Source organism: Triturus cristatus, chromosome 9 (genome assembly GCF_964204655.1).
Source record: "Triturus cristatus chromosome 9, aTriCri1.1, whole genome shotgun sequence".
Lineage (NCBI taxonomy): Eukaryota > Metazoa > Chordata > Amphibia > Caudata > Salamandridae > Triturus > Triturus cristatus.
Window position 1 is genome coordinate 843,017,180 of NC_140592.1, and position 19,101 is coordinate 843,036,280.

General features: G+C 43.0%; 2 protein-coding genes across 2 annotated transcripts in view; one reads left to right on the forward strand and one right to left on the reverse strand.

Moving 5' to 3' along the window:
• The window catches only part of BAG5 (BAG cochaperone 5), a 331,752-nt gene that overhangs the window by 225,132 nt on the left and 87,519 nt on the right, over positions 1 to 19,101 (forward strand). The window contains exon 2 of the mRNA XM_085626293.1: positions 5,898 to 6,002. The gene's annotated coding sequence lies outside the window, so the exon portion shown is untranslated. The remainder of the gene's footprint in view (positions 1 to 5,897; positions 6,003 to 19,101) is intronic.
• COA8 (cytochrome c oxidase assembly factor 8) overlaps positions 1 to 19,101 on the reverse strand; it is a 118,703-nt gene that overhangs the window by 40,912 nt on the left and 58,690 nt on the right. The window contains exon 3 of the mRNA XM_085626294.1: positions 3,708 to 3,771. Within this exon, the coding sequence (XP_085482420.1) occupies positions 3,708 to 3,771 (64 nt within the window). The remainder of the gene's footprint in view (positions 1 to 3,707; positions 3,772 to 19,101) is intronic.

The following is a 19,101-nucleotide window of genomic DNA, read 5'->3' on the forward strand; positions in this document are numbered from 1 at the left end:
TAAAATAGTTTTAAGACAACAGAAGGTGCAACAAAGCCTAAAAAGGTTGTGATTTCTCTATGAAAGAAGAGGCAAGGAGGCAGAAAAAAACTGGAGGCAGAAAGAAACAAGCATTGGCACAGCCAATAGGTCTCGTTTTTGTGACCTTTTTAAGTATTTAGCTATGCAGCACAATATCTTTGGTGCAACAGCATCAACTGTTGCGTGGCTAAACACTTATAAGGTCCCAAAAGCGCAACCTATTGGCTATGCCAATGCTTGTTTATTATACTAATAGCGTATAATATTACATTGTTCGCTGTTAGTTTAATAAAAAATGGAGTACAAATAGCTAGAATACGACTGTCCCTGGCAGCTGAGGTAAGTAAAAAAAATTGCTTTTAAATGTATGTATGTTGTGTACATGCTTGTAGTTTTGAGGGTGTTTATGTAAGAGAGTGTGTGTATGTGCGTACATGTATAGGCAAGTTTTTATGTGTGAATACGTGTGTATGTGTAAGCCAGTGGCATAACGAAACTTGAGGGGACCCCCATGCAAAGTGCACAGACACCCCCCCTCCCCTTCCTGGCCCACCGCCTAGCACTTTTGATGAGGGAGCCCCCTGGAGCTCGGGGGCTTATGTTACACCACTGGTGTAAGCATGTGTATGTGTAAACATGTGTATGTGTTTGTGAACGTGAAGGTCAAAGGGCATGTTAAGTCACTTCCGCTATCCCCGGCATTTTGGTGAATTGACTTCCATTATAAAAACTACGATCAATTACTGCACACTTAGGTAAGATCGCTATACTGATTTTACTTCAGTGAGTCCAAAGCACAGGCGTCCTCAGTCTGTGCTGTACTGAGCTGTAACAGCCTTACTACCGAATTATGCTTAGCTTCAGGATAAAAATAAAGACATGGTTCTCGTACTGCGTTAAAGACACTCTCCCTAAGTGAGAGAAAAATCTTGGGTGATCGATCACCATATAGAATATAAAACGATAGATACACGAATATAAAGCGTAATTCGTGATATAGAAAGGTGCCGAAAAAATACCATTCCACTGATGTTTTGTTCAAGTCCAGAGATAATTCCTTAGGTTTCTGACAGCCGAGGAAGACGGACAGGTTTCATTCACACATCCTGACCAAATTCGGCCTTACCAAACATCTACTACGAATCCCCTCAAGGGAAGACATGTACTTACAGAAACTGCCATCCTGCCTCTTATGTTTGCAATGCATAAATAGTGTATGCTAAGACATGTATAATATGTGTGGCTCTCTAGCACTTTCTTCGACCTGGCTACCAAAGAACAAACATTGTGTATCTCTACAGCAGGACATTTTGTTAGAGATAGCAACATAAGATGTTATGGGCTAAATGAAACTCAAAAAGGGATCATGAACTTGCCATGAATTTTATCCCTTGATTTCTCATAGTGGCTTGTATAATGTCTAAGTCCCTGGCAGCAACATTTGCTGGATACGATTATACTGTAAATAATGATGTTCAACCTCAAACAATCTTTGAATTCGAAGCATAACAAATGAAGAGGGCATGCATTAATGACACTTTACAACAACCCGATGCAAATCAGAGTTCTTTGTTGATGTGGTCAAGGCTATGACCTTCCTAATAAAGAACGCATACAGTGCAGCTAATTAATCAGCAATTCAGCAGAAAGAGCTTTAGGCTTTTCAAGGAGCACGGAAAGCTCTACAAAATAATATGAAAACAGATAAATCTAAGGCTTAGAAAAGATTCTAGCTATCAGGGAGCATTGAGTGATCAGAAAATAGGACAAGCATATTATTCACAACCCCATTATGAATGCATGTTGTGATACCATCAGAACATAGTGAGATGTACAATATGTAATCAACATGGCACAAAGTTCACTTTGTTAACTAATTGAAAGCCACAATAAAAACAAGCATTGGCCACGAAAGTCATCGCTATCACGATCGCTGTGAAAGCGAAAGTGATCGTGATGACGCGGTAAAACACGCAAGGGATGCGCGCGTAAGCGCGCGTGCTTGGTGCGCGTTCTAGCAAGCTGGCTAAAAAGCTGGGGGGAGAAATACTACCGCCGGCCACAGCTTGCGCGCGCCTGCGCACATGCACTGCAAGCTGTAGCCGGCGGTAGCATTTTTTGAAGCCCTCACTTACTAAAGTCTCTCCGAGCAACGCATGCGCGCTGACTCAGCAAGACCTAAAAAGATAGTCAGAAGTGGGAAAAGGATGGAGCCCGCATTTTAACAAATTAAAAATAAACAGAGATAAGAAAAGGTTGACTCAGAGAAAAAGTTGTTATTGGTAAGGTAGGAAAATGGGATGGGGGCAGGGAGAGGAATAACGTGGAGGCAGAGGATTGCACTGTGGAAGGGGGCGGATAAAGGACCAGGAAGAGAAATCAAACGAAAGCTGGCATAAAACAGTCATGGACTGGGAGGGCCTGTAAAAGGCAAACGTGATGAGGTATCTTGGTGATCCTGTCGAAAAGAGAGCTTTGACCAAAGAATTTCATTATACATGTTAGTCATCGGGTTTATTTCATTAACCATGGCAATGACATGAGGTTAGAAAATATTTATAACTGATTGTCAGAACATTTGCCTGGACAGACCTCATGGAGATCACTTAAATCCCATGATTTCACATAGGTACTTAAAAATAGATCCACAATTTTAATATTAATACTTACTAACTTCTTTAGTTTGAATTTGGTTAGTTCATACAATTCCTATTTTATACTATCGAAACAAATGCAGCCTATCAGTAAAAACTTTACTTCAAGTGTGTGCATGTGTAATTGTGCTCAGCAAGTTCCTGTGCCAGTCATGTCAATGTCCAAATTATAGCATATGCAAAATGATGGCGACTTTTCCAACTTCATAGGCCAGTGTCAAAGGTAGACTAAATAATGCCCCCCACCCTTGTATACAGGGTTCAATTTCACTAAACCTAATGTGACTAGTTCACCCTTTCTGCTGGGTTAGAGGGCGTCGGTGAAACAAATCTTTAATACTGATACACATCAACACACGTTTTTCAACTATGAACCACAATGTGAGGTATTTCTTTTTAATAACAGTAGAAGCTACATTACCTATATGTAGATTTCAGAATAGATTTATTAGTGTAAGACCTAAGAGATGATAATTATCTCTGAAGGCCCATGGGTTTTGAATTCCAGAGAATAATGTCATCTATGAATGTTACGGCTGTTTTTTGGAAAGAAACTATTTCAGACAAATATCTGATATCTGGCTTAAACACAATGTAGCTCAAAACACATCCCCTGTTGTAGTCAGTTTTCAGTAGACGTTTTGGGGGCCCATCGAGCAGCACACAATGCAGGGTCACTAGAAAGGCAAGTAAGTGCTTATCAATTTCCAGGGTTTAGCACATGCACAGTTCATTCTATCAATGCAATCAAATGATAAACTTCGAACAATATAGCTGCAATAGAGGCTGACTGAGTGGTGCAAAAGGGGCACAGATTTGATAACTTGATAATACAGATGTAAAAGAGACTGGCAGTCTGCTTGTTGGCCACATCGTTCACTGATGTTACTGCAAGACTTCTACAAAAAGAAAAAGTGTACTTGCAGTTCACTTAATCTGACTATCTAGAGGCGGTCAGATTAATACCAGAGCATATTTACCATTGATCCGACTCTCACAACGCAAAGATAACAATTATGCAGAATAATTTACCTTCTTCGTCTCTTTCGTCCAAGCCTTTCGCTTTTAATCTTGCTAATACAAATTCTTTTTTTTCCTACAAAAAAAAGTACATTAGAGCTCGTGGACTAATTCTTTAAAGAATATGATTGCATTATTAAAAGCAGAGCAATTATCAACACAATAAGCCAAACACTGTAACGCTCGACAGTGCTGTTGGAACAAATAGCTTGCGAGTGATGGCTGTGCCCTGGAATAAATAATATGTAAAAAGTCAGCATGCAGAGTTATCACACAGGAAACAAAGGGGCAAAAAATGTGAAAGCATACTGCATGTACGCAGAGTTCACAGTTATGGATCCTAAAATGTCTCCCTTTGTACTAAAGAGGAGGTAGGGGGTCTGCAGTGAATCTACATGGTCATAGTGTTGTGGGAGATATGGGGAAAAAAGCAGACAGCCTTGAAATCCGACCTTCAAAGAAATGTAATTGTGTGCCTCTCTGACAGACCTGCTAAATGGCAGGCAAACGGCATGCAACATAGGCATATTTAATTTACTTCTGCCGTATACTCGGAGCAAGAGCATTGGGGCTAAATGTATCTCTTTGGGGCAGGTGGATAACCCTTCCAAATCTATGCAGAGCCTACCAACTCCAATAGATTTCCATTAAAAGTGCTGGGTTCTCAGAGAGTGACCAGGTCCATTTTCTGTCAGTTTCTTAGATGTGATCGACCTTGGAATCAATTACTAAACATGGACTCAGGCAGCCAGAAAGCAAGTTTTGGAGGATGGAGGAAAGACAAAGTACTAGAAGAGATCAACTGGTGCATCAGTGTCAGAAGCAAGAACAGACATTTGAAATACATGTGGCAGTCTCGGTCCCCATCAGGTATTGCCATAATACAAACTGTACCAAAAAAGGGCATAGCCAAAGGACACCAAGCAAGATCATCTAACTGCGAAACACTGTTCAGGATTATGAAACCGCTCAACCACACACCAATTACACTTTTAGTTTTCGGTTTATAACTTTAAAGCTATGGAGAGTACGAAGGATGGAGAAAGCCAATATGGACTCGCACCCAATAGAAGGGATCACACTCCGGGCCCATGAGGTTTGGGATGCACAGGAGCAATGGATATTACACAACTCTAATTAAAGAAATCATTAAGCAAAATTGTGATAGGAATAATGTCTACTTGCACAACTGAACTGGATAGTAACTACTACACCACATTTGACAACACAGATGGAGTTAATGATTGGTGGAATAATTTTAATGTATTATTTTTAATTTGAGAAATTTACCAAACGGGGGAATACCTACCGCACAATACTGATTTGTGAATGATTACATCAATTTAATGACCGGTATTTACTTCACAATATTGACAACGGCAATCACATAGATACTTATTTTAGTTTTTTGTTTCGTACAGGGCTACAAGCTGTTGGGCTACTAAAGTGCCTTACAAGGATAAATAAACATTATACTAGGAAAATTACTTACAATTGACAGAAAAGAGTTGAGCAAAATATTATTGCTGAAGAAGACACAAGAAAGCGAACAATTGGAAAGTTATTTCAGAGGGCTTTGAGTTACAGAAGGCATAAACATCAGTTCAGAAGTATGGAAAAGGATATCCTGAAAATAATTAAATTAAAGTACATTAGGTTTTAGGAAAGAAACCTAAAAGGGCAATAAAAGTTGCAATAATCGATAGGAGAAATGCAGTCTGCGTAATATTTCCTTGTTCACGTCAGGAGAAGAACAAAGCAAAGTTTAGTTTAGAAACACTTTCTTCTCGAGCATCTTTGAATTTTTAGGAGTACATTTTCCTCAGCCTCAAAAATGTAAAGCCCGAACCAAAGAAAGCATGCAAAGGCCGTGATCATGAGAAGTAGATTAACAGAAGCAATCTAGAATGAAACAATGTATCATGCAACCTTGCATTAAGCAAATTGTTCTATGGTCTATCAGATTAAAGCCTTACTGGAGAAGGAGAATTGCTGGCTATTTGAGTTATTTTTTTTTTTACATTTCAGATTATACACGCAGTTATAAATTATGTTGTCATGCAGTGTAACTAACATGAACGTTGACTTTGCGTTGATGTGACTGACGTAAATGTAAAGTGATGGGAAGCATTTCAGAAGGAAAAGGTATATTTTCAAGGCTTATCTGAATCTTGGATCTTCAATACTTTGTATTTTCTCCAGGAGAAGAACCCCAGATTGATCGACTGGTGCAGGAAACAGTGACCAGCTCTATGAGTCAAAGAGTATGGAGGTGCGGCCAGTTGATGTTGAAACATGAAGCAAAAGGTATGTGTCTTGATTAATAGTGTGAAACATTCTTGTTCCAGAACAGAGATACATTTTAAGAGAAGGCAGTCTATAACACAGCATGCCAGCTAATTCATTCTTTGCTCCACCAGCAACCAATGCACTGAGTGCAAGTGCAATGTCAGAGAAATATGATGAAAGTGACATGGTCTGAAAAACAGCTGTGCCACCGCATTTTATACCTTCTAAAGTCTCAAGGTTTTAGATACTAATAGAGCATAATAGATGTTTGCCTTAGTCTAATGCAATTATATGATTGCAGTGACCTTATCACCTGATGTGGGAAGAACAGAAACAGCAAACTTAAAGCTACCAAAAAGAAAAATACCTCTTAACCTTCCCTCCAATTTGGTGCAGAAGGGAACTTGTAATTAACAATAACTCCCAATGTGCGAATCCGTGAAAAGAATTGGGTGAATACTCATTGACTAAAAGCAGAGAACCAGATTTCATTACATTGATTGACTGAGCTAAACCCTGACGCAATCTCACCAAGAATGCCATCTAAATGGAGAACTGTGGCACCACCAGGATACATGTAGAATTGTGATGCTGTTAATGTCAAACATTGAGCCGATTTTCCTCAACCAATTCCTGGTTAGTGAAACTGGTAATCATGGGCTCTCCAAAGAAAAAAAAACAACACTAGAATTCACTGCAAGAAAAATACTTTTGCCTGCATTGCATGACAACAAAATTATCCCTGTTTGATTTCGCACTAAATGTAAGCAATTTATCTTTGCATACCAACACTGTCTGTTCAGGGCTGATCTACTCCTGCTCACTTCGGTAGGCCAACAGCAGCAACGGAACGCAGTAGTAGTGCGATACGTGGGATGGCAGGCTACCTTAAGGCCGGGATGTGTGCTGGGCATGTCAGGTGTCCCTGCCCCGGTTGAACTGTTCACTAGTTCTCACATTCTGACCATTGTTTAATGGTAATCCAAGCTTGCACTATGCCACCGGGAACTGTTTGGAGATGTGTGTGCCTACTGCTTACACTCTTCTCACATACCTCTCAGCAGTGGTGGAGTTTCAGGGATGTCAGGGCTGCCTGTACAGAGCAATGCCTGTGGAACCACTGACTGAACCTCTGCTTATAGGGGCGGTTCATGTCTCGTGGACCCAGTTCAGAATGATGGTGGCGTGGCATGGGGCTCAGCTAGTCAATGTGGGATCATTGAAGCGCATCAAAAACACAGAGCAACCCCATGCATAATAGTCAGATTGTGGGTATTTCTAAATTTCGCAATACTGAGAGAGACTTGCTGGCAGACATCCCAGCATGTCTACAGCTGCCCGTTACTCATTAGCTTTAATATTTTAAATAACCTATATTGGTTTCCCTGCTCACCTCCATGTGCTAAACTTTGGAGAAGTAGATCTACTTAAGCCAGTAATTTAGTTTTGGGTACACCAAAATGGATGCACAACTCTGTAGTTAGGGCATTAGCTGGAGGTTCTAACACGTTTCCTCTCTTAGGACACCCAACTCCCTTCCAATGGCTACTAGAATTGAATTTCCAACTGTAATTACTATGCAAATAGTATTATTATATGAGACACCAACACATATTCAATGTCCTGTTTCACACTGCAGGCACTTACGAACATTCTAGTGTGCTCCAAAAAACATAAAGAGACTATACCATAGTTTAAAAGGTTGACACCAACGAGAAATTGCTTTTGATTAAACGCAGTTTAGACACCTATTAGAATTCTATTTGCTGCACCCTACTAAAGTGGCTGACTCCTTCCTGACAGAGTGCCCGAGTGCTACTAAGATTTTAGAAGTCTATAAAAAAAACAATTCACCAGTCTGCATCACCATGCCTCTTCTCTTCGCAATGAAGAGTCTACAACACTTAGACACCAAAGGCTATTTTAACACTAATATAAAAACATTAAAAAAGATAGATGTTATTTATAGACTTCCAGTATTAGAACTGTCTGGACCTTTCATTGGTTGAAAGGAGGCCATGGGACTTAGCCAGTGGACTGGTTTAATGATATAGGGAGCAGCATATCAGCAGTCAGAATAATTCATCACTGTACCTGTACTAATGTTAATTATAATCACCGCAGAATATAAAGACTGCAGGCTCAGATCATTTGTGGCAACTGATTGTAGCAAGATGTATCTCAAAAGCAATGAAGTGGATGATTTACAAAGCAAAGATGTGCAGTTTACGCGTAGGTTAAGTGCAAGGACAGGGTTGGTAAAACATGGGGCAGGTACAAAGGTGACAGCAAGTAACACAGCTAGTGTAAGGCAAATGTACAGCAAGTGCAGCTCAGATGCAGGTTGATTGTAGAACAGCTACATAGTAGGTGCATGGTGAACAGGTGGAGCAAACACCGAGTGGTGGTATAGCAGATTTATTTAAGTGCATTGACCATGCAAGGTGAGTGCAGGTTCAGGTGCATGTCAGATGGCGTGTAGCTGTAAGATGGCTGCAGGCCAGCAACATGAGGGTACAGGTAAGATGCATGATTGATGTAGTATAAGGGAGCCACAGGATAGCTGCAAGCTTAGCACAGAGTTAATTAGGTCACAGCCAGGGTAGGCTGGTAGCAGAGTAGATGCAGCAGAGGTGAAGGCTGGGTAGGTGCATGAATTGTTAAGGCTGAGTGCATTGGAACACATCACAGATGGAGCAGTGTAGGTAGCACAGTAGCAGAACAGTTATAAGAGTGATGTTGACATTGGGTCAGAGAGACTACAGTGTGAACACGGGCACTATCACACACACGTTTCACATCACTGCGCTCTCTCTCTTGTTTCCTTGTGGGAGAAAGACACAGAGACCGTGAAAAAAAAAACAATCAGATGGAAAGATTTCCACCAATGGATCAAACCCACCAATGATAAGGTACAAAAGGGCTCCAAATTGCCTACTGATCACTGATTCCATACTCAGTCTGAAAGAAGGAACTTGAATGTAGTTGGCAGGTTATGGGTCCCAAATTAAAGAAAGAGGTGGCAAAACCTGGGACTCAGCAATACAAAAAGAAATACACTAGATACAATAGGCAACCACTGTTTTTCCCGCTTATGAAATTACATAAGGGTTTAAAGGCATCCTTATAGAAAAAGCACATCTGACCTCATATTATAGAGCTTGCAAGAAAAGTGGCATTCGCGGGTCTTTTATTGCTCGATTTTTAAGGGACAGTGCCCTCCAACGAATGTGGTCCCAATTGAAGCTTTCTACGTACCTAGCCTTCTTAATGAAGTTGCCATCTACCGCACCAAATCGTTTGTCAAGGCAGTTTCCTGGTAATTATACATAAAAACAACCAAGATAAACCAGGTAAATAAGAAATCACAAGTTACACTTTCTATAGTTATTCTTCATGCTCATACATGAGCACTGCAAGGCACATAATGATCTTTCAACGGACAGGATTGCCTCCACTGTAGTACTCGCTGTAATCTGACAAAATATCCCAATAGCAAAAAAAGTGATATTTAGTTTGCCATGCAATCTTGCTAGGGTTGAGCAAAAGATGGAGGATTATTACCGACAGGGGCATACAATACATTTTTCCATGTGCCGTTTTCAAGAATTCTGTTTGAAATATTTTCAACATGAGGGATTATGCCCAAGAATGTGTAAAGACTCAGGGGCTACTAATTTGGGTTTCCAACAAAATATATAGTCAAACGCAAGGTGGGCTCAGGTAGTCCAGATATAATGTTGCTTAAAATCATTCTCTCGTGTGCATAATATTTATCTATACAACACCCGTGAACTCTTCTCCGGAACCAAGGCTTTAGAGAAATTGCACAAAATTCACCTGGCCGGAGCAGTGTTAAATAAGGAGTTCTCACAGCTTGTATTAATAGCTGTTAGGGACTTGAATTCAAACATATCCAGGACTCGAAAACTGAAACTAAAATTAAATGCTGAACAACTTGTTTGACCTCTGTGTGGCTGATGGTTTCACACATGACATGGGGCAACTCGGCAAAACTTGGGGCAAATTAGATCACATGGCAGACTCAGCTCTGCAAGATACGCACAGATGGAGCAGAGTCAATCAAATGTCAGGATTACCCACGAACGACTGCCAGAGCTGACAGATAGTCCGCTGAATCAAGGATCACCACAAAAAGGCCCATATGGTGGGTTAAACGTCAGTCACAACAGATTTGCTTTTGAAAGGCTGGTAGGGCTCATTCAGATTGAGTTAGGTGTCAGTCCAATGACAGAAATATTAGTACCACAGTGAACTATCAGTCACATGCCAATATCATATAAATCAAAAAATAAACCACCCTCGTTATGAAATAACTACATAGGCTCCCCCATGAAGCCTGAATTAAGTTTAAACTAGGCTGCATACCCTTCAAAGCTATCTACGTCTGTCGACCAGACTATTAGCAATCCATCTTAACAATCACAGGAGGAAGAAAACCACCCTGGAAGCAAAATTTTGATTACTAACGTGCTCAGCTTACCTGCACTCATGATAATTGGGAGGGCAGAAGGGCTTGAGATAGAACCAGGAACTGCTGAACCGGAAGTCACCGGAACCAGCAGTGCTGGGGTCAGCGGTCTAGTTGGCAAATGCCAATTACGGGCAGACATCAAAAAGGGCCACGGCGCACCAAAGGCAAACCAGTCTGCGCCCGAACGAGACCAACGGCCAGGACCCCTGCATCTCCCAAATCAGCCCTAGGTGGTTGCCGTTGCTACTCCAGGGAAAGGCACATTGAACTATCCGAACATATGCCACGTGACAAGGAGTCTTGAACCAAAGCCTCCCCAGGGAGCATGGAGGGTCCTTTCACATGCCTCAGCTGCAAATGGTGGAGCCAGGCACTGCCAGATTGGTCACATGGAATAATCGACAATCAGTCCAGTCTCCTATTGAACTGCATTTATTTTAATGCAAGGGCAGTGCCCAAACATTACCTCGAGATATCGGACTTACTAGCTGAGATAAAGCCTGATTGCCTTTATCGCAGAGACTTGGCTCGACGATAATACCTCTCCTTACGTAGCCATTGCCCTATCTATAAACTACTAAAATGGGATAGACTGAGACAGAAGGGAGGAGAAACAGCTATTCTTTTTAAAGACAGCTTCACCTGCCTCCATAAATCAGTGGCTTAGATAGGGGAGCACGAGATCGTGGCTTTTCAAGTATCCAGTGGTGACCATAAAACACTTTGGGGAGCAGTTATTGATAATACCCCTGGATACAAATCTGACTTCAGAGCGCAACTGCTCTCAACTATTCCCCTCCCCACCATGTCTAAACACAAACACTTTGTAGTAATAGGCGACTTCAACATCCATTTTGAAAATACCAATAACCCCATAGCCAAGCACTTTGAAGAGGAAATGCAGATTCTGCAGCTAAAACAGTGGATTACAGGACCCGGACACACTCTAGACCTTTTATTTTTGTAACATAGAATCTACTAATATCTCAGAGGTTAGGCCCCTTTCCTGGACAGACCACTCCCTAATTTCCTTTACTCTTAGCCTTCCGGCAAAACTAACCAGCCAACTTCATCAGCGGTGGCAAAGAGAGCCTGGAGTCTTGTCACCCCAACACATTCCAGCCCCACTTGTCCCCAAAGAATCTAAAGGCCCCAAGGACACTCCCTGTGCAAATGGGAGCAAAAAGCCTCCAAACTGAAATATCCAACACACTGGCCCTATGTGCCCCCAGATTAGGAAATAAACCTACCAGAAGAACACCATCTGAAAAATGGTACTCGCCCGAACTCAGGACACTAAAAAGAAAGTGTAAAGTACTTGAACATGAGTGGAGACTGTCCAAGTGGGATGAGGATAGACTGTCATACAAGGCAAAGTTGAGAACTTACAACAATGCCATTAAATGCGCTAAGAAGAACTACTTCGCAAAGCGAATAAATGATAACAGCAACTCACCCAAAGAGCTCTACAAAATAGTAAAAGAGCTATGTAAACCATCAAGCATGTCCCAAATCCTGCCCCCCTCAGAAGAATGCTGTGAGAAAATCAGCAAATTCTTTGCAGATAAAATCTCTGCGATTTACTTCTCATTCAGAAACCAATCCCCCTCAAGTGATATCGACTGGGAAACACTGAATCCCCACCAAAGGCTCATTCACACCTCAGCAATTTTGTTCCCTTCACAGAAGAACAGGTCGCTAAAGCAATGGCTCAATTTAAATCAGGGTCCCCGCTTAATCCATGCCCTCACTTTTTGTTCTCTCGGATCATATGCCCTCACGTAACTCGCACACTGAACAATTCCCTGGACACTGCTGTATTCCCAGAGAGCTGGAAAAAAGCTTCTGTAGTCCCATTACTAAAAAAAGCAGGCACGGACGTCCATAATACGGCAAACTACCGACCTATCTCCTAGCTCCCATACCTATCCTAAGTGATGGAGAAGCTGGTCAACAAACAACTGTCTAATTATCTTGAAACCAACAAGCTCCTGGACCCATCCCAAACTGGCTTCAGAGCCACCAACAGCATGGAGGCCACCCTATTAGCAGTCTTAGATAATATGAGATCTTTAATTGATCAGGGCAAAGCAGCTGCCCTGATCCTATTGGACCTATCGGCGGCATTTGACACGGTCTCGCATGGCCTATTACTGAGCACCCTACATGAAAAGGGCATACACTCTAAAGCCCTTCAGTTCCTTCGTAAGCAACAGAACACAAACAGGGACCTTTCACTTCCACCTCAAAAACCATCAACTATGGCGTCCCGCAGGGAGCCTACCTGAGCTCCACCCTTTTTAATGCCTATGTATCGTCTTTGGCTAAAAGCAGCAAAAAATGGGGACTCAGTATCTGCTCTTATGCAGATGACACACAACTGTTGATAGCCCTTGAAGAAAGACACGAGGACACCAGAATTAAACTAACTGCCTCTCAGAAATGGCGGCTTGGATGTCAGATCACTGTCTGAAATTAAACGCCAATAAGTCAGAGAGCCTACTCTTTGGAGGAGCCCATCTAAGTTGGGATTCAACCTGGTGGCCCAAATCACTTGGACCTGCACCTGCGCCAAAGAGGTCGCAAAAAATTTGGACATTCTTATTGACGGTGCACTAACCAGGCAGGACCAAGTCCGGTCATTGTGTGGGAGAAGCTTTGCTACATTAAAACTCCTTAAAAGACTCTTCTTATGGATCCGCTTGGAATGTAGGACAACCACCATTCAGGCCTTGCTCATAAGCAAACTGGATTACGGGAATGTGCTCTATGTGGGCAGGTAATCCAGAATGCGGCTGCCAAGTTGGTGTGCAACAAAAGCAGATACAGCTCGGCTTTAGAATGCATGAGGGAGCTCCATTGGTTGCCTGTGCACCAAATGTCAAGATTCAAGCTCCTGAGTCATTCACACAAATCCCTACACCATCACGGCCCCAGAATCTTACAAGATAAGATCGAATTCTATGTTCCCACACAGAATTTAAGGTCGTGCAATCAGGCACGGGAAAAAACAAAACGCATTAAGAGGGCCAGAGCAGGGGGCCGCTCTTTCTTCCATCTGACAGCAACTTATTGGAATGAACTTCCTCTGGAACTTCATCTTACCGATGACTATATATCATTTAGGAAAAAAGCTGACAACCCATCTGTTCCCCAGGGTTTAACTACCCACTTAGAGGCCTCGAACATCACCTCATCCTCTCTCAGATATCTCCTAGCACCGTGATACCAACTCAGAGGAATGTTGCGCTTATAAATATATAAAAAAGGCTGTAATCAAGCACACATAGAGCTGCCCCAGAACCCTTATCTGAACTAGCCACATCACTGTAACCACTTAAAAACAGAAATGAGATGTCGAAGAGATCATCTCACCTTTCATAAGTAAACTTTTCAAATGCCCCAATGTATTTGGAAGCCACCAGCTCCTAAATCAGCGTTTTGTAGTCCTCGGTCATTCTTTACACCTCCCCACACTTTCTTGTTTGCCATGCCTCTCTTTTTATCCCCTGCCCACCCCTCCACCCAATGCATACTCTGCACTAAAACTGTCAGTCACCTAAATTAGGAAACCTTCAGCCCCCAATAGCATGATTCTACACTTCCTTTTCTCCCTCTCATGTGCTTTTACCCCTACACTTTCCTCTATACCCCACACTCGTCCCTCCTTACCCTCTTACCTATGTAGCAGCCCTGCCTATCCGCACCGCACCTGCAAACTTCCCCAGGTCAATTTAATTGCTGGGGCTTTAATTTTTTTCTACTCACTCTTCCCGCTTCCACTTTTTACTTTATACCCTTAAGCTTTTTGCAGTCTCTTCCACCTGATCGCCTAACTCTCATTTTAGCTTCAGCCCAGCAGGATTCAGGTTGTGGAAAATGCTCCAGATAGTTTTAAAATTCCGATTAACTCTCTGCTTCAGGCAAGCTGCTTTTTCAAACCTTGGACAATGACTGTTAAGTGTAATTTGAGACCTTGGTCACCACAATTTGTTTAAATGTAAAGCACCTTTATGTATTTCTGTAGATTGACGCAACAGAAAAATGTGAAAATAAAATAAATATCACATCTGAAAAGTCAGTGGTGCCGGGGAGAATTCAATCACATGCTAGTCTTGGATCAGGAAGAGCAATACAGCTTGGGCAGTTTCAATCATGTCACAAATGCCCTCTTATATGGTGCTCCATATAGGTTAAGGAATTTAAGTATGCAATAGTTATGCCAAATTAAAATAGCCTGTACCGAATACATACATTTACTCATATTTTAAGAAAACACAGAGGACTGGAGACCTTGTGGGTTGAGTGTTTTTTTTAAGTTACTCGGCCCGAATGCCGTCCAGTGGAAATTTGTTGACTGTAAGAATTTTACATGAAAAATTGGGAGGAGGATGAAAGTTATAAATCCTATAACTAGTGCATCTGCGTTATCATTACAGCCTCATTTTCTATATTAAGAACTTGGCCTTCATCTGGGAAATGGAAGAGCCAAGTTATACATCTCTGTAGATTTCACTGTTAGATGTATGGAAATAAGGAGTTTATGAACGGGGGGGGGGGGGGGGGGGGGTCGACAGATGGCTGGTTGACTCCGCAGAGAGCTCCGTTCCATTCCACGTTTCCCCGCTCACCACCACCACGAGGCCAGTGATTCCTGAAGCAGCGCGCTGGACTCTGTCTCCCGGACGGCGTCCTGCAGCTGGCACTGGCTGGCTTGTAGTCGGTGTGAAGCCGGCATTGAGGCACCCCAGTGTTTTTTTTCTTGCCCTGCCGATGCTGCTGCTGTGCGGTCGGCGAGCATACAATCAAGTATACCTAGCTGCATGTTTTTGGCTACACCTGACAAGAACCATCTTCCAGGACTCTGCAATGGCCCCTCGGAAAGCTAGTGTCTACCAAGGAGCACGCAGGACACGAGGGGCAGCAAGAAACCGTGCTGAAGAACTAGCCACTCAGCTGGGGGAGGACGCAGGATCCAACCTGGTAGCCAAACCCTTGGTCACTACATCTACAAAAGTGGGGCGCCCTATTCTGATGCTGCTAAAAACAGGGGCAGCACAAGATTTGATCGAGGCTGCATCTAAAGAACTGGTACCAGGAGAAGTATCCCATCAGGCAGAAAACCTAATGGCGACAGCCGCAGCAAATACACCTGCGAGTACACCTCCTCCTCCACTGCTCCAGGAATGGGGCCAGGGTCAGGATTCGAATCAAGACCAGGATCATGGGTAAGACCGCAGCAGTGCCAAGCAGACGTCGAACCCCCTCAACCTTCTACCTCTTTGATTCCTTTTCAAACAGGGCTCTCATTCGGGGACGGTAGAGCATCAGCCGTGCAGGAAGTCTCGTTAGAGGCTATGTGGGGTATTACACAGCCAACAAATGTAAGTACTGCTTTTGATATTCTCCAGCTACCTGGGAGAGATACTGATGATGTTGCTCAGCTATGCTATGTTCCAAGGGAGGATATGGAGGATGAGGGGAGTTTACTACCCGGAGGAAGTTTGGAAGTGTTAAGGCGTCACTCCAAGGCAGAGGGGGATTTAAAGGTGATTGCTGAAAGTGATCACCTATCTGCCACAGGGAGTTTGGAGGCTCCAATATTGCAGTCTGAGAATTGCATGCTGCATGTCTCACAGGCGAATTTTATTTCTACCCATGGGGGAGAGGGGGCACTCACAAAAAACGGAACATAGCAGGATAGTCCAAGCAAAGAAAATCCACAGACCAGGGCACTGCTTACCCCCTATCCAAGCCTAAAGAGCAGAGGCAGTTTGACAAGGCAATTGATCAGGGTGCCAAGACCAGTCCACTTAGGGAATGGGTGACCTCTAAGGGAGAAGAAAAAAATCTATTATTTCCCGATTATCTACCATCACTCCCTGAAACTGCAGGCGGGAAACAGCACCCAAGCTATATGCTCAACGCTCTCAGCATCTATGCTCCACCCCGAATGTTGGCTCTTCCTCAGTCATATCCTCTGGGACACTATCGGATCATTCTCCTTCACTTACGACCAAAGATTTTGCGGGAGAGATGGAAGAGGCTATGCAGGAACCATCTTTAACATCAATTATGCTAGCCTTACAGGTCCATCGGGTCGAGGTGCAGACCTATTATACTCCGGCAAGAGTAGACAATATGCAGATGCAAAAATCGCTGGAGGAGGTCTCCAGTCAGATCAGTAATCTTTCAGCTGATGTGAGTGATCTGCAGCAAAGAATGGCCCTTAATGAGGAGATGGCAGCAACAACAGTTAAGTCTATTGAGAGTCATGAGGGCCAGCTCAAATTCCTCCAAACTAAGACTGCGGACATTGAAAACCGACATAGGAGAAATAATTTGAGGATTTTTGGGATACCGGATGGCAAGGAAGGCTTTGATCCTCGGCAGGTTCATGGTACAATTATTTAGAAGTGCGTTTCCAGATCTGAGTGACTGGGACTAGGATTTGCAAATACAACATGTTCACCTGCTCCCCCTCAACCGTAATGCCTCTGGTTCTAAGGGGACACAGCCCTGGCCTATGCTGATATATGTCGGGAACTTCCTTTTAAGGCAGACCATCTCTTCCTGCCCGACCAACATCCCTGGTTTCAGTTGATAGCATGTCCATTGTTGCTCGGTCAGACCTATGTAGATCCACAATGGACCGGAGATGGGAGCTTCAGCAGTTTATTGATCCATTGAAGGCCCCTAGTGCACAAGCTTTCTTACAGGACCCTGCTTGCCTTAAAATTAAGGATGGATGGTCTCAGATGTGCTTTTCTGAAGAAGATGCGGCACAGGCTCTAGCTCTGCTAAGGGGTACGAATAAGCACAGGTAACATTTGAATTATATATGAAATTGAGTGTAGCTTGGATTTCCAGCCCCCCCCCCTCTTTTAGGTCGAGCCTTAGCGCAGCGTGCATGCGCTGCTCTAATGATACGGCCTCCTGGAGCTGACCAGCACTTCCCGCACGAGAGAGCAAGCTCATGCTTGAAGTCCTGACACTCCATTGGCCTTTGTGTGTGTCTTCCTTAAAAGACAGCACGCAAGTGGGTAAAGGCGGGCGCATGTCCCGCCTTTCCCAGCCAATGAAACCGCCCACGGCCTAAGGCTTACGGTTAAGCGCACGGGCCTCATCTGTTTTCAATTATCGTGCCCAGGCGCGGGCGCGATAATTGAAAACAGATTGCCTGGTGCTTTCTCTCACTCGCAGGCTCCAACCCCTTCAGTCATATTTTGACATCTAAGTGATGTTTTTAATATTTCGGCTTCCTCTTTCGCAACATTTGGGTATGTCCCCATGTGATGCTCTATACGCACTATACAATGCTGTCATTTATAAAACGTTTGATTTCCGCTATGTACTATTTTGCCTTTTCCAGTGTCACTTTTTGTCGTTGCCTATGTAATATTCTATCATATATGGCATTTCCCCTGTGTAATAATTTGAGACTCCGTGTCATTTTTTTATTGTTGTATAATATACGGACATTGGAACCTCCAGGTCTAATATTTTGACAGCCTCCTATGTCATATGTTCGCATTTCCCAGGATAACATTTTTTTATCCACTTGTGCAGCATTTTCCATCTCTATATGAAGTGTTAACATTTTCCAGTGCGCTATATTCTTTCATATTGGATACCCTGAATCTAATTCTTCCTACTCGGTATTTCTGATTCGCCACTATCTTTTTTTAACCTCCTCCACGTAACATACAGTCGTCCCTGTGTAATATACAATGGTGTCTAAGTGTTTAGCATCTGTACATCGTGCTCGATATGATGTTACCCTCCACTGTGTGATAACATTGACACTCCTGCGTAACGCGATGACAACAGTGGGCCCGTCGTCACCTCGCGGTGTACCATGCACGCCATGCAAAGCACCATGGATGCACGTCCAGGTGTAAGGCGTTGTCAGCAAGTTGTACAATACGCAGATGGTGGGGGTCTCGGCTCCAATATCGAGTGGAGGGGGTTGCTTTTTGTAAACATTGCTGTATATTTGGAGAACAGGGCATGCATGGGCCGAGTATCTTGTTACAATTCCGAACATTTCCATTAGTGAGCCTGGAAGTCTGCGCCAGGCTCTGGTGCTTGTACTACTGGGAAGGTTGTGTGTCTTTTTTACGGGCTCGCGCTGACCTGAAGCAGAATTCTTCATAGTGCTTACTTACACATTGAGGGAATGGAGCGCTATGTCCTAAGGAAAGTAAAAACAAAGTGTATGAAAGTAAAACAAACAGAACCATGGTTTGTTTTGCTTTGTTTGAAACCAACACCACGAGACACTATTTAAACAGGAACTGAGTGTACTGTTGGTGTTCGTTTCTGCCAACTATGCAAATTAATTCACAGAGTGCTCAAAACAGACAGCACTGTGAGGCCGTACCAATGCCAAACAAGCATTGGCATAGCCAATAGGTCTCGCCTTTGGGACCTTATAAATGTTTAGCCATGCAACAGTTGATGTTGTTGCACCAAGGATATTGTGCTGCATAACTAAATACTTATAAGGCCCCAAAGGCAAGACCTATTGGCTATGCCAATGCTTGTTCTCCTTGCTTGCACCTTTTATGTTGACTGATTATAAGGGGGATAGATGATGAGCTGAAATACTAGGTTTTTCTT